General features: G+C 37.8%; 2 protein-coding genes across 4 annotated transcripts; one reads left to right on the top strand and one right to left on the bottom strand.

Moving 5' to 3' along the window:
• The first annotated feature begins 700 nt into the window (after positions 1 to 700).
• wnt4b (wingless-type MMTV integration site family, member 4b) lies at positions 701 to 4,525 on the top strand. The gene is made up of 9 exons (XM_041988278.1): positions 701 to 1,032; positions 1,509 to 1,751; positions 2,147 to 2,300; positions 2,417 to 2,501; positions 2,596 to 2,727; positions 3,013 to 3,155; positions 3,236 to 3,376; positions 3,495 to 3,657; positions 3,764 to 4,525. Exons 2-9 carry the CDS (start codon positions 1,663 to 1,665, stop codon positions 3,931 to 3,933), a joined length of 1,077 nt encoding a protein of 358 aa, XP_041844212.1. The 5' UTR covers positions 701 to 1,032; positions 1,509 to 1,662; the 3' UTR covers positions 3,934 to 4,525.
• Positions 4,526 to 8,807: 4,282 nt separating this feature from the next.
• cdc42l (cell division cycle 42, like) lies at positions 8,808 to 14,062 on the bottom strand. Of its 3 annotated transcripts, none has more exons than XM_041987809.1 (6): positions 13,965 to 14,062; positions 10,757 to 10,861; positions 10,588 to 10,660; positions 10,374 to 10,483; positions 9,908 to 10,105; positions 8,808 to 9,765 (listed from the first exon to the last, which is right to left on the bottom strand). In XM_041987809.1, exons 2-6 carry the CDS (start codon positions 10,859 to 10,861, stop codon positions 9,676 to 9,678), a joined length of 576 nt encoding a protein of 191 aa, XP_041843743.1. In that variant the 5' UTR covers positions 13,965 to 14,062; the 3' UTR covers positions 8,808 to 9,675. The 3 variants fall into 3 exon arrangements, with proteins under 3 accessions (XP_041843743.1, XP_041843744.1, XP_041843745.1); XM_041987810.1 differs by having other exon boundaries at positions 13,898 to 13,975; XM_041987811.1 differs by lacking the exon at positions 13,965 to 14,062 and adding an exon at positions 12,115 to 12,138.
• Between the last annotated feature and the right edge of the window lie 138 nt (positions 14,063 to 14,200).

Below are 14,200 nucleotides of genomic sequence, written 5' to 3'. Positions count from 1 at the left end.
GTCGGGAGTGTGTTTTCTTCCCCTTGTCTAAATGTCACCCCTTCTTCTAAGACAATATAAGGAGTGGGAGAGAAGGAGAACTAGGGGGCAAATGTGGGGGACACAGAGGAAGAGGAGGGGGAACTCGTAAAATGAGCAACAAAGTTTGGGAAAATTAAACATTAGGTAAGATACTTTCTCACATACATGTATGTGAAAACAGGAATGCTTTATCATATTCATTGATGATGAGACTTTGCCAGCCATCATACAGTTTGATAATTCATTTGAAAAGTTAAACAAAAGGAACAAAACAGCTCCACTTCGGATTGTTTAGAGTTTCTCTGCAGCAAATGCACACACATAAACATGCAAGCGCTAAGAAACAATTAGAGCACATATAGCATGCGCACCAACAGATTTATGACGGTTAAATAGTGGAATACAGTATATTTATCTCTAGACTAGGATCATATTTCAAGTATCATGTCAAACAAACACTGTAAAAAACTCACGGTTTTAATACTTACAAGTGCAATCTTTTTCAAAAGTCACCTCCTCCTCCCTGTTTCGGCATCACTCCACACCCTGGATCACGCCTGTCTTCCTTCACCCACCCTCACTCTCTACCTCCTTTAAAACCCATCACTGCCATCCCACTGCTCTCACACATTCCTGTCTGGATTAGACACATTTTTCTTGGGACGGAATTGAGCACAAAATGACAGAATGACAGAACAGTTTTCTTTTTTCTTTTTGGAAAAAAAAGTGACTCTTATTGGCACTTCTGGATTTTAATATTCTTTTTTTGGGGGGGTGTAAAGTCTCCTAATTTGTGATTTAAGTTGGACATATGGAATAATTTTGACATTTAAAGGATGAGTTTTGATTTAAAGTTTTTGTAAGTATGTTTTAGCTGACAGCACTGAAGAACAAACTGCAACCACTGGGCTGATCATTTTTTGTTTTTCTTCCTTTTTTTTAAAATACATTTTGGAGTTTGATTCACCTCAGTCCATAAACAACACCTGGCTATTACAGAGATACAGACGGGTAAGAATCAATGCTACTCATACAACCCAAAAAAGTATTATTATATGTTGTTTAATGTCTTATAGATAGATAGATAGATAGATAGATAGATAGATAGATAGATAGATAGATAGATAGATAGATAGATAGATAGATAGATAGATAGATAGATAGATAGACAGACAGACAGACAGACAGACAGACAGACAGACAGACAGACAGACAGATAGATAGATAGATAGATAGATAGATAGATAGATAGATAGATCTAGAAATAAAGTGAAATATTGTGAAGTAAAATAAAATTAAATTAAGTAAGGTAAAAAAAATAGGTAAAAAAAGAAGTATAAGTAAACTTGTAATTTAGCAACAACTGAAATGAGCGTCAGTATTGTAATGGACTTGTTCCAGCTTATGAAAATATTCCAAATGTGATGTAGAAGAGGCTGAGCAAGTGCAGCAGTGCACTTGACATTAATTTGTCAAAATTTCAACAGATATGTGGGGATTATCCCCCAACTCTGGACTAGAAACATAAGGCCAGAATACAACAAGCACACAGACAGGACAGATTGCTTCAATTGTGGAGACGGGCAGCGTGCTGTCCAACGATCCAGCCTGACGCACGGAGACGGACAGACAGACAGTCTGATGCCAACCGTCTCCCCTGTCAATCTCACGGCACCACTCCTCCTCCTGTTGCTATGGGCAACCCACCCCACCATGGCAACCAACTGGCTGTAAGTCTAATGTGCAGGGGAGGAAGAGAAAGAGAGAGTTTGTTTGTCATGCTATAACTTTTAAAAGATGGTGACATGTCTCTAAATCTCTTTCAGTCACTCCCCTCTCTTTCTTTGTCTCACTTCTAGTGACCTTTTCTCTTTTCTTTCTCTCTGCCTTCACTGTGCCTTCTCAGTCGTCTTTCCCTGGTTGTTTCCTTTTTTCCGTCCGCTCTAAAATTTGCCAAGTTGTTACCTCCTCATCCTTTTTGTACATGCTGTACTTCTTTTTTTTTATTTTTTATTTATTTATTTATTTATTTATTTTCCCAACCTCTATTTGGTTATTTATTTTTCCTTTTTCTCACGTAAACCTGTTGTGAATCACTGTAATACTTACCATTTTTGTGTGCCAGCTCCCTGGCGAGGCTGCCTCGCTCCAGGCCCGTGTCTGGTGCTGCCCAATGTGGACGGCTAAGGGGGCTGACTCCAGGGCAGGTGGGGGTGTGCAGGGCACGGGGGGAGGTCATGGAGTCGGTACGCAAGGCAGCAGAAATGGTCATCGAAGAGGTATGGCAAGAGAGCATAGAGTCCGTGTCACACATCACTATCAGTGTGTTTTAGAGCTGATAAACTTTACAGAAAAGTCATATTGTCTCTCTCATGCATGTCATTGCCTAACTTAGTGCCAGCACCAGTTCAGAAACCGTCGCTGGAATTGTTCCACCACCCCACGTGGGATCAACGTATTTGGCAGAGTAATGAACCAAGGTGCATTCATTGCTGACATGATACAATAGTTAAACATCTGATGCACAAATTCATACACAGTGTAACAATTACTTTTCATTTGGTATGATTGCAGGCACTCGTGAGGCGGCCTTTGTGCATGCTTTGTCTTCAGCAGCTGTGGCAATGGCTGTGACCCGGGCCTGCACCCGTGGGGAGTTAGAGAGGTGTGGCTGTGACAGGAAGGTCAGAGGTGTCAGCCCCGAAGGTAAGCTTGGTCTTTGTTTCATGAAAATGAAATAAGTAAATCCACTCTAAGTCATATGGAGCATTAAACGGCTGTTTGGATGGTCGAAACTTTTAAGCATGTACCATGAATGTCAGCAAGTGTTTTCCACTTAGCTGCCATAAGGAACATGCCTGGTTTTGTTGTTACTTCCTCACAAGGCTTGGAGTGAATTTAAAAATAAAAATCAACCCTAATTGGTACATAAATTGAAATATATCTACAGGATGTAATGATATAGATAAACCTTGTTGGGCTCCACTTCAGGCTTCCAGTGGTCAGGGTGCAGTGACAACCTGTCCTATGGTGTGGCTTTCTCCCAAACATTTGTGGATGAACCAGAACGAGCTAAGGGGCTGTCAGCAGGGCGCCCGCTCATGAATCTCCATAACAATGAGGCTGGTCGAAAGGTTAGAGAGATTAGCATCAGTTTTGACTTCCATCTCAGTAGTCTGTGTGGCTGTTACATTTCTTTTTCTCCCTTTCTTAGGCCATACTTCACAACATGCAGGTAGAGTGCAAGTGTCATGGAGTCTCTGGCTCCTGTGAATTGAGAACCTGCTGGAAAGTCATGCCTCCGTTCAGACGTGTTGGCATTGTGCTCAAGGAACGCTTTGATGGAGCCACAGAGGTATCAAAACAAGACTTGTTCACTTGTTTTATTTAGCTTCTTCTGCAACATATAAAGTTACCCCGTTATACATTATAACCTTGAAACACACTGTCATTTCACATCATCATCTGCTTAGGTCCGCTTGACTCGAATTGGATTGAGGCCAGCTCTTCTACCCCGTGATCCCCATGTCAAACCCCCTGCTGCAAGGGACCTCCTGTATGTTGCACCCTCTCCAGATTTCTGTCATCTCGACCCTGATAATGGTATCCCTGGGACTGCTGGTCGGAGATGTAATGGTAAGATCAGCCAAACCATGTCACAAGAAAATAGCACTTCAGCTAATCCAGTTATCAATAATAATGATCTAGAAACTGATACTGCCATGTTTTGAAACGCACCCAGGGACATCACGGCTGGCACCAGATGGATGTGAGCTAGTGTGCTGTGGGCCGGGATACAGAGCAGGCCGGGCTGAGGTGGTGCAGCGCTGCTCCTGCAAGTTTTCCTGGTGCTGCTCAGTTCGTTGCCAACAATGCAAGAATACAGTCACTATTCACACCTGCAGAGTGTAAAACGGCCCATACATGACCAGGCTGAATGAGCAGGAAGACCCGAACAAACCACCAGACAGTCTCTACAAAACACAAAGCGGAAAAGTACAAAAAAGATGAGGAGTTTTTTTGTTAGTCACATCTTTGTCACCAGATTAAATTAATTACTGTCCACGAGTAGACTCATTTAAACTAATGTTTTCCCTTTGGTTAGGCAACTCTGATCTGAAGTTCAGAAATCAGACCAAACATGAAGAAAAAGAGCAGCATCAAAGATTAATAAATGCAAAGACAATAATCTCTTCTATCTTAAACTGATGCTCTATTTAACAATACTGAAACAGTCAGGAACAGATGTGCATACACACAAATAGGCATGAACACACACAACAGTAAATAAAAGATTGACCTGACAAAGCTTTTAAAGCAGAACTTAACCAAAACTAACGGAAAACGTTGCAGCAATCTTTTTTACTTTTTGAAAACCATTTTTATTTTGTCTTAGACTAGGTCTTTGAACATTTACAGTATTTATGTCATCTTTTCAACTGTGGTTTATTTATTTGTATAACAGTGTCTTTGCTTCAATTCAGTCTCCAGCAGCAAAAATTACTTCTACTTACATCAGAGTCTGTCTTGTTTTTTGCTCCTCACCCTCATATGAAACTTCTTCATGCTCATGCAGAGACAGTGCTTTTAGGCCTGTTGAAGAAATCTAATAAATACAATAGCTTGTCCATTCTGGGTTTGGGTTTCTTAATAGTGCAAATCTTTTCTTTTGTTTTTGTGGCTGTTATTTTTATTTTTTGTATTTTTATACTCATATTTGAAGGTTAGAAGCAAAGTTAAAGTTACCATATTTTTTCAACACCTGCTGAAAGGTCCTAGTTTTAATAGAACTGTTTGGATTTTAATTCCAATCTGCTGCATGTGCAAAGGATGGTGCAACATTAAAGCAGCACTTTAATCCCTTCCTGGTTAAAACTCACCATGGAACTTTACTGCTGACTTTTATGCTGCAATAGTAGCCGCAAGTGTTAAGCTGCATAATCTATATTCAGTGTTTCTATGCCACTGCATAAAAAAGGCCACTGAAAACTCCTCTTTTCTGTACCACATGAAAGAAATCAACACAGGTTGTACATGTTTGGGGAGATAGCTGAACATTTAGAAAAGCTTAAGAGCAGTTGTTCTCAACTCCAGCAGCAGAGTTGAAATATGCTCCTGAACACACACAACTATCCCTTTTAATAAACTCCAAATGAATCTAAACGTTTTATACTTGTTTGCTCAAGTTTAGAAATATGCTGTGCACATGTGCATGCTAAAAGCACCATTATTATTACCATGATGGTTTTCTATATGACACAGTATTGCAGTATGTCTTGTCCCTAACTAGAGAAATTGCTTGGTTTAAGGTCCTGCAATTCAAAGGTTTAACAAATAGTATTTTATAAACTTATGTCGTAGCAACTGTGGGATGGACTTAAAAGTTACTCTGTCTGTAATCAAAGTTTTTATTTTATTCTTAAGCTGGTGTAGAAGCACATGAATGCAAGTCCCTACCATATAGTCCAAAGTGAGCAAACTTAAATAAAGCTATTTTTTCAACAAAAAAAGCCCCAAACATTAATATGTATGCAGCCAACAGGTTTAACTTGAGCAGTGTAAAGAACATGAAGGCTATGGAGTTCTGGTGTTGTTTGTTTTGGACTGAAATTTGGTTTCTTACATGCAGTTATCTATCTCATCTTATATAAAGTAATGTAATAACAGAATATCATCTGGTCCTGACTTTAGTTAAATACTCAGCCACAGTGCAGAAAAAAGTATTAGTATACCCTATAAATCAACAGATAATGCGCACCGACGTCACCATGAACAGAACTGTGGGATTGATTTGCCAGTTTAGGGGAACCCGAGTTCTGTTTACATTGGTTCAGCAGTGGCTCTCATCTTGATCTCCATCTTATTTGTCATTTTCGGACGTGGTCTTGGTCTCATCATTTTTTCACCAAGTTGTGTTACTTCGTGATAAGAGCACAAAAAGGAAATTAACCAGTGGAATTTCATACATTTCCATGTTGAAGGCAGTGCAGTGATAAACACAGAACACAGTAGACTTCTGCAGAAACTTTTCCAGGTGATATGGTTCTGGCTGGCTGTGGTTTGGATATATCAAATCAAATTTTATTTATAAAGCACTTTTCATACAACAAGTAACACAAAGTGCTTTCCACAACAACAGCATTTTTTTTAAGTTAAAAACAAAAGTCATCACACACTCAAGTTAAAACAGTTTAGGAAACACACACGCGCAATCATACTTTCTTTATCTCTCTCTGTCACACATGCACACAAAGCGCACATAGAAAACTGGGGTGATGTGTGCCTGTCCTTTGGTTCTCGACAGCACATGTGCTGCTTAATTCGGGAGTAACTCTAAACTTGAAATACTCTGCTTTTAGGAAGAGCAGAGAGCAGGGTATTACAGTAATCTATTCTACTGGAGATAAAAGCATGCACAACACCTATGTGCTGGCAAGAGAGAAATGTGCGGATAAAATCCAGCTCAGAGTCAAAAAGAACGCTCAAGTTTCTCACACACAGAGAGGGTTTAAAATGCTGCAGTTTTGATGAAAATGATCTCTTTCTTGTCTTTGGGGCTGATAATTCATCCCCAAGTAGCAATATGTACAAATTAAAAAGCACTGGGCTGAAAAATGAACTTTGGGGAACCCCACATTTTATTTTATGGGTCCTTAAAGAGCACAATTAAAATAAAACCATTTAAAACTAGTACCTGAGTGGTGAGGTGGCACACCCGGGAATTCATGTAGAAAGGGTTAATGACTGCAGATGCAATAAGTATGTGATTTTAAGTGAAACAGTACCAATATGGAAGAAAGTCCCATGTACAGATGAGAACGTCACTTTCCTCGGCTAGACTGTAACCTGACTCCCAGTTTTGTTCTGTCAAAAATTCAGGACTGTTCACTCTTTTCAGACTTATCAGAGTAGATCTTCCATCAAAGCCAGTAAAAAGTTTTTGTATATTTTATTGTTCTTGTATAAAATAAATATACTTCCTCATATCTTTGATTGCTTTCATATTCCACTGCTTCTTTTGCTTAAACAAGAAGTATTAAATTAATTATTTAATCTTGTATATTTCAACATTTTCCTTTTATAATGGCCATAATATATTCATTTATTTAGAAATGAATCCACATAGATGAATAGATAATATATTTAATTTCGTAATCTAAATATCAGAACAATAAAAGTTTAATTAACATATAAATGATTAATATGACAGCATAGTTGCAGCCAACAGTTTGTAGACTCGGTCTTCTTCCATCTGGTTGTAAAATGGCTGCATGAACATTTAATGATCAGTAGTCTCAATTTTAAATTCATGGCAGGTGTAGGTGTAGGCACTTACACCAAACACAAAGTAAAGACCGATGTCTAAGTCTGAAACAGGTGGAAACACATCTAAACCTAAATTTTATTCATTGTTCACAGCTTGTACTGATTTGTTTTTGCATCATTAAGACCTTTAACCTCTCTGGTGATTTTATTATGGTAAGGACGTTTTAGACATGGAATTAAATGGAAACTGCTGGGTTGTTCTGTAGCTGGGTTTCCACACGTGACAAAGTCATGGTGACGTCACATGCACATTCTCTATAGCATGTAGAACCTGTTATTCAGCAACCTCTTTATGCATAATCACTTTCTCACTTTGTTATGGAGGACTTTTGGCCCACCTTTCTTCACATGGTATGGTCACTCGACTATGCACAGCTCTAAATGTCCCACTACAGCATTTCAATCAAGTTGAGGTCTGGACTTTGTCTGAGTCACCCCAACGCCTTGATATTTTTCTTTTCCCGCCATTCTGTTGTAGTTTTGCTCCTGTGCATGGGATCATTGTCTTGTTGAATCACCCGATTTCAGCTTCAGCAGTTGAACAGATGGCTTCACATTTGACTCTAGGAGTCAAAAGAGTTTATGGTCAATTCAGCGACGGCAAAGTCCTCCAGTTCTGTGGCTTCAAAAGAAGCCCCAATCATCAACCCTCCACCATCACATCTCACAGCTGATGTGAGAGGTTTGTGCTGATATGCTGTTTCGTTTTGACCATAAGTGGTGCTGTGGATCATGGCTAAACATCTCTACTTTGGTATCGACTGTCCAAAAGATATGGTTTCAGAGTTTTTGTGGTTTTTTCAGACACAACATTGGAAACATAGGCTGTGCTGCCATGTTCTTTTTAGAGAGAAGAGGGTTTCTCTTGGTAACTGTTCCAGCTGATGACTTTCCTCCTTGCTACTGTGTTTATACACAACTAAATACTCCAGACCAGAAAATAGCACAAGTCCTGGCTTTTATAGAGGTGTACATACTTAATGATGATCAATTGATTAGCAGCACCTGGCTGATAGTCACCCTCCTTATTCCTGTGTAAGGCTAGACTTGTTTTTTTACACAGTGCCTCTGCATTGTGGCTGTTGTCAAATAATGATGAAGTATACGTCTTCTTTTGTTCATTTGAGATTATATTTAGCTCATTTAAATATCAAATGATTTTTTATTATGTCCTGGTACCTCATACCATAGAATAAAGAAGTTGTGATGCAGCTATTGATCCCTGCTTTGTGACCAAAGCGATGAAAAATAAAATAGATATTCAATATTTCAAAGTTGATGCACTTATGAAGCAGGTAAGGAAAACAAGACAAGCTTTTTTTTTCTGGCAGTCTAGAAGTAGTTCAGTAGTAGTTAATGGGTGCATTCAGTGTCATCTTTTGGCCAAATTTCTCACTTTAGTATTTTGTCACGCGTAACAAGCAACATTCCTTCTAAAAACGTACAAAAATGTATCTCCATTCATTTTTAGTAGAACAATTTTATTAAAAATATCCTGTGATTACAAATTCCCAGATATTTACTAGAAAAAGTTCATCATCAGTTATTAAAAATATTACAACTTAAATTGTTATCATTGGTCAAATAACAATTAAAGAAAAAAGATGGATGAAATAAAAATTCAAGTTTCAAAAAGAAGAAAAAAAAAAAAAATAAAAAAAATAAACATAAAAATTTCCCAAAACAGAAATAAAGAATTTATATAAAGCACATGAAGAAAAAAAAGTCACCTGAAGAATTAAAACTGGTAATAAAAATGCAACTGACCTCCCAAAATAGTAGCTGGGAACTGGAGGAAAGTAACCATGACATACAGCTTTACTTGGATGGAGTGACAATAAATCTCTTGGGCTTTTATTATTCAATCCAGGAAAAAGTACCACTAAACATTGACTTGCCCATGTTTTACCACTTCCCTCTATCCCATTTTACAACGCAGGGTGAGGTAACAACTACTTTCTCAGAGACTATTTCCTTTAAAAAAAAATGGAGCACAGAGCGGTAAGAGGCAGGGGGGGGCCTGCCCCACCTGGATATTAAAAGAGAACACTGATTTATAAAAGCTTTGAGAAAAAGAGATAAGTGGCACTTACTGGACACTGGAAGTTTTACACCCTCAGCCTCTTTCAAAGTTTCATGTAAGGCACAGTGGACATGTGTGTTAGGATACTTCTCAACGGGACAGCACTCACCATCTTATTTGGTTTGTCCCTTTTTTTTTTTTTTTTTTTTTTTTTTAAACCTCCTCTAATGGATGTTGATGTTTCCAATAAAAAAAAATCCATGCAATTCTTATACCATTTTATCTCTTATTGTTGACATTCATATCTATAGGAGAACACACTTCCTCTTAGTTTTGGTCTCAGGGGGCTCCAGGGCTGCCAGTATGGCTTCATCAAACACATTCTTAAGCCCTCGCTGTTTAAAGAGGAATAAAAAGAAGAAAAAAAAAGAAACAGGAGAAGAAGAAGAAAGAAAGAAATCACATATGAGATAAGGAAATTGAACTGTCAATTTTGACAAGTATAATGCTGAGGCAAGGTGGACATTCACTCCATACCTGTGTTAGTGCGGAGCACTCCACATATTTAACAGCCCTGAGCTCGCGTGCCAGCTTCTCGCCACTCTCAGGGTAAAGGGGGCGCTGTTTGTTCTTTGCCAGCTTCTCCACAGTGTTGTTGTCTTCCCGCAGGTCTACTTGTGTGCCCACCAACAGGAAAGGTGTGCTTGGGCAGTGATGAGAAATCTCAGGGACCCACTGGAAACAAACAAACAAAAATAAAAAAAAAATAAGAATATTTATATAATATTTTTTCAGTTTCATGACTTAAATTATCTTGCTAAACTAAATATAGGCTTCAAATCATTTTCAAATAGCTGCATTTTTATTCATATTTTGATCAGTTTATGCTGAAAACTTACATTCTGCTGAATAATTTCTGTCAACACTTGACATTGAACCACATGTTGTAAATACTTGAGATCAATGATGTCGGCTCAGTGTAAAACAATATTTGAAAACTGACCTTTTCTTTGACATTTTCAAATGATGATGGGGAGACGACAGAGAAACATACAAGGAACACGTCTGTTTGTGGGTAGCTGAGAGGACGCAGCCTGTCATAATCCTCCTGACCTGAGAGCAAACAGGAGACAAACAAAGAACATTTTCTATTAGTTGTTATTAGTTTACAGAAATGAAAATAGGATAGAAGAAGAGAGACTTTAAAGGACATTTACCTGCTGTGTCAAAGAGGCCGAGCGTGTAGGGCTCTCCTCCAATCATCACTGTCACTGCATAATTGTCAAAAACCTTTGAGCACATAAAAATACAAGCAAGTTGAGAAACCAGAAGCCAGTATTGCAGCTATAAAGAAATATTATAATTAAAGTGTAGGGGTGCTCTTACTGTAGGCACATATTCTGAGGGGAACTTGTTGGTTGTGTAGGAGATTAGTAAGCAGGTCTTTCCGACTGCACCATCTCCTACCACAACACATTTTATAGTCTGCATCTACAAAGAAAAACAGAAAATAAGGAGAGAAAAAAAATGTCAGCAGAAGCCATACACCAGAGATTCAGACAGACGCAGAGAGGAAGTGAAACATACGCTCTGTGCTGACTCGCCAGGCTTCACTAATGTCAGGAATGGCTTCATTTACAGCCAGTAAAACAAAATGACAAATATGTACACATTTGCATCAACAACAAATGAACTCTGACTGACAGAAAAAATAATTAGTTTCCTTTTAAATTAATCTCCAAATGATTTTGGAGATAGCCAATAATGTGATCATTTGCCATAAAATATAATAAAAAAGACCCCATTAAGTCACTGTCATGAATGGTAAAGAAAAGCAGTAAAGTTTAACATATGAGGAGCTGAAAATATATAATGTTTGCCATTTTTCTTGAAAGGCAACTAAAACAATTTGATCAGCTTAAAAACCAAAACAATACTTGTAAGTGCATAACTAATAACAGTGTTATAAGGAAGTGGAAGAAAATAACTGAGAAAAATCACTAAAGCCCTGAATTCTATGTATATCTGCTATATTTCAAAGAAATGTATCTTTTATTCAACGATTCCTGTATACATAGTTTAAAAAAAAATCATTCATACATCTCTGAACCAGAGAGTGAATTTCAAGAAAGCTAAAACAATATGAGGCTTAATGATTCCAGGTGCAGAAGATGGACTAACTCTTAGATGGACTCTTAGAACCAAGAGTTCACTCCACTAACTCCTGGGTTAGCCCAGTTCCCAACCCTTTCTATCCCAGTGCTTCCCGACCTGGTGCCTTCCATGAATAGTTCCTATTTAACTGGGAGAACGCAACCAAGCTTCTTGCCACCTCACACAGTTTGCCAAATACTACAGATTCTTGCTCAGCCTGTTCTCCACCTAAACTTTAGATTTTCATCCACTGCCTTCTTAAATATTTCTTTTTGCAGAACACAGCACTTCTAAACAGGAACAACCTCCCCAGCAGGACAGTAATACCAATGCAAAAAGACCCTACCACAAAACCCAAAGAGCCCTGATGATCGAAGTTAATGTCCTGACACCAGACAATCCTCTTCTCAGAGGCCTTTAGGCAGAATGAATCCGACCTATTCAACATTAAGTAGGTGGTCATAATGTTATGACTGATGCTGTTTATCCTTATTTTAAATAGATGCCAGTAACACATTTAAAAAGTGTTGGCACAGTGGCAAAAAAAAAGAAAAAGAAAATTAGTTTAAGAAGAAAAAAAAAAGTACTACCTTTTCCTAATAGTTTATCATTCCATCTGTTCCTCCCAGCATATACAAATTAGATGCATAAAGCAACCCTGAAAGTAGCCAGGATTGATTAGTACTGGTTCCTACAAAAAACACTACATAAAACATGCAAGCTATCTGATGGCTCTGCAGATTCCTCAGCCACAACACCGTTCATTTCTTTTGTACTGAATATCATTTAAACACCCTTTACAAAAAAAAAGGTTTAAATGCTGTACAGTACATAAGCAATCAAAATTAGGTTAATGTCATGCAGATTTTCTAAAATATACATTGGTTATTATATGTGGTAACATAAAACTTATGTTATAATATATCCCTGTACTCTATTGACAGTGTATTAGGTACACCTTTGCAAAGCTAATGCAGTCTCAAGAATGTTTTATTTGTGAAAATGTTCATATTGATATATAGTTAAATACTTTTCCATAAGGTGTTAGTTTGGTATACTGAATTAGAATCAAATAATTTAAATATTTGTCTTATTTGTCCCATCAACTTGAACAGGGATCTCCGGTTCTTGTGAGTTACTGTCCTGCAGGTTTTAGATGTTTTCCTACTACAAGATTTCACTCAAATGAAAAGGTTTGCACAAGCCTATTGATGAGCCATTGATTTGAATCAGGTGTGTTGCAGCAAGTAAACATCTGAAACCTGCAGGTCACTAGCTCAAAGTCTCAAGGACTCAAAGTCAAATTTTCCAAAACCAAAACATATGAATAATTTATATAAATCTCTGTTAAAGGCGCATCTACCCGACAGTTTATACAAGCACATATGTAATGACAGGGATTTATTAGTGACTAACAGAATATTGACAACTTTTGATCTTCTCCAGCACTTTTACTTGTTTATAGAGTTTTAAACATACCAAAGCATCAGTTCATGTGTAAATAGCACAATCAACTGTTTTTGTTACAATAATAATCAAATTAATCTGTCATGGAAATTAGTTAGGGTTGGTTCAAAATTAGGTCCACCAAACAAGCAAATGTTAGTATCTATATCAGTTAATATCAGTGATGAAGCTATTATGATATGATGTATACTACAGTCAACGTGAACATTATGCATTATCAAACTTTAGCTTAAAATTTTCAATACATTTTTGTGATAATTCTTGCGCAATATAACTTAAGCAACGTTTTTAAAAAGGTTGCCAAAGTGAAAGATTTCGTAATTTCTTCACTGCTTGAAGAATGAGAATAATCCCTCTCATCCTTTTCACGAGGCTTGTTATTACATGTGCGGACAAAATTATTACTGATGACAGTGGCTAACTTCCGCATATGCTACATACCAAAGGAAAAAAAAGAAGAAAAAAGTCACAACGTCAATTGGAAGCGGATACTGTACATTACTTCCGCTAAATAATTAGCCCATTGGATAAAATTAACTAAAAAAACTGCTGAAATTTAAAGCCGAAACAACTGTAATGTAAAAGGTTAAAGCAACATAGAACCGTCAGTTATGACTGAGAAGTTAGTATAAATTTACAGAGAATTGTGATGAAAGAAAAAACTTTAGCGTCTGCCAAATACTAAATGAACGTCTGGATTAATTTGTAAACTGAACTGAACTTCACGCCATAGCAACGGACAAGAAAATGTGAGCACTACGAGACTCTGCAACTGTTAATAATGACAACGTCATTAACCAGATTCATTAAACCAACAATAAAATAACAATCGATAGGAAACTTAAAACACCTTGTGAATTCTTAACCACTCTTAAAATTCCATAATCATAGGAGACAAATACTTACGTCCAACAGAGTAATTAACGACACTAGACTATTTCAAACTGTTTCTCTTTTTTCTAGCTCTACTCACCGTTTTCTTCAGACAGGTTAGGCGTTGGTTACATCCGGGTTTGAGAGTCGAATTATTTTGTGCGCAGGCGCAAGTCCCACCGGCCACAGCTTGCAAAGAGGAACGGAAACACTGCCACCTGGTGGACAGAGATCTACCCAGCTAACAAAGGAACGTTCGGGGATGATGATGATGTATGAAGGTCGCGGGAACGTTAGCTGCTACCTTCAGCTGACGTTCCCTGGACGTTGAGATGG

This window comes from Melanotaenia boesemani, chromosome 6 (assembly GCF_017639745.1).
Source record: "Melanotaenia boesemani isolate fMelBoe1 chromosome 6, fMelBoe1.pri, whole genome shotgun sequence".
Taxonomy (NCBI): Eukaryota; Metazoa; Chordata; class Actinopteri; order Atheriniformes; family Melanotaeniidae; genus Melanotaenia; species Melanotaenia boesemani.
This window is presented reverse-complemented; position numbering and strand designations above follow the sequence as displayed.

What these genes read in the sequence shown, in the direction of transcription:
- cdc42l (XM_041987809.1), bottom strand. Translation starts at nt 10,861, where the DNA reads ATGCAGACTATAAAATGTGTTGTGGTAGGAGATGGTGCAGTCGGAAAG. An exon ending in CCTCAGAATATGTGCCTACA is followed by an intron (nt 10,661 to 10,756) that starts GTAAGAGCACCC and finishes ATGTGCTCAAAG; the next exon opens with GTTTTTGACAATTATGCAGT. An exon ending in AGTGCTCCGCACTAACACAG is followed by an intron (nt 9,766 to 9,907) that starts GTATGGAGTGAA and finishes CTCTTTAAACAG; the next exon opens with CGAGGGCTTAAGAATGTGTT.
- wnt4b (XM_041988278.1), top strand. Translation starts at nt 1,663, where the DNA reads ATGCCAACCGTCTCCCCTGTCAATCTCACGGCACCACTCCTCCTCCTG. An exon ending in CAGAGGTGTCAGCCCCGAAG is followed by an intron (nt 2,728 to 3,012) that starts GTAAGCTTGGTC and finishes GCTCCACTTCAG; the next exon opens with GCTTCCAGTGGTCAGGGTGC. An exon ending in TGCTGGTCGGAGATGTAATG is followed by an intron (nt 3,658 to 3,763) that starts GTAAGATCAGCC and finishes AAACGCACCCAG; the next exon opens with GGACATCACGGCTGGCACCA.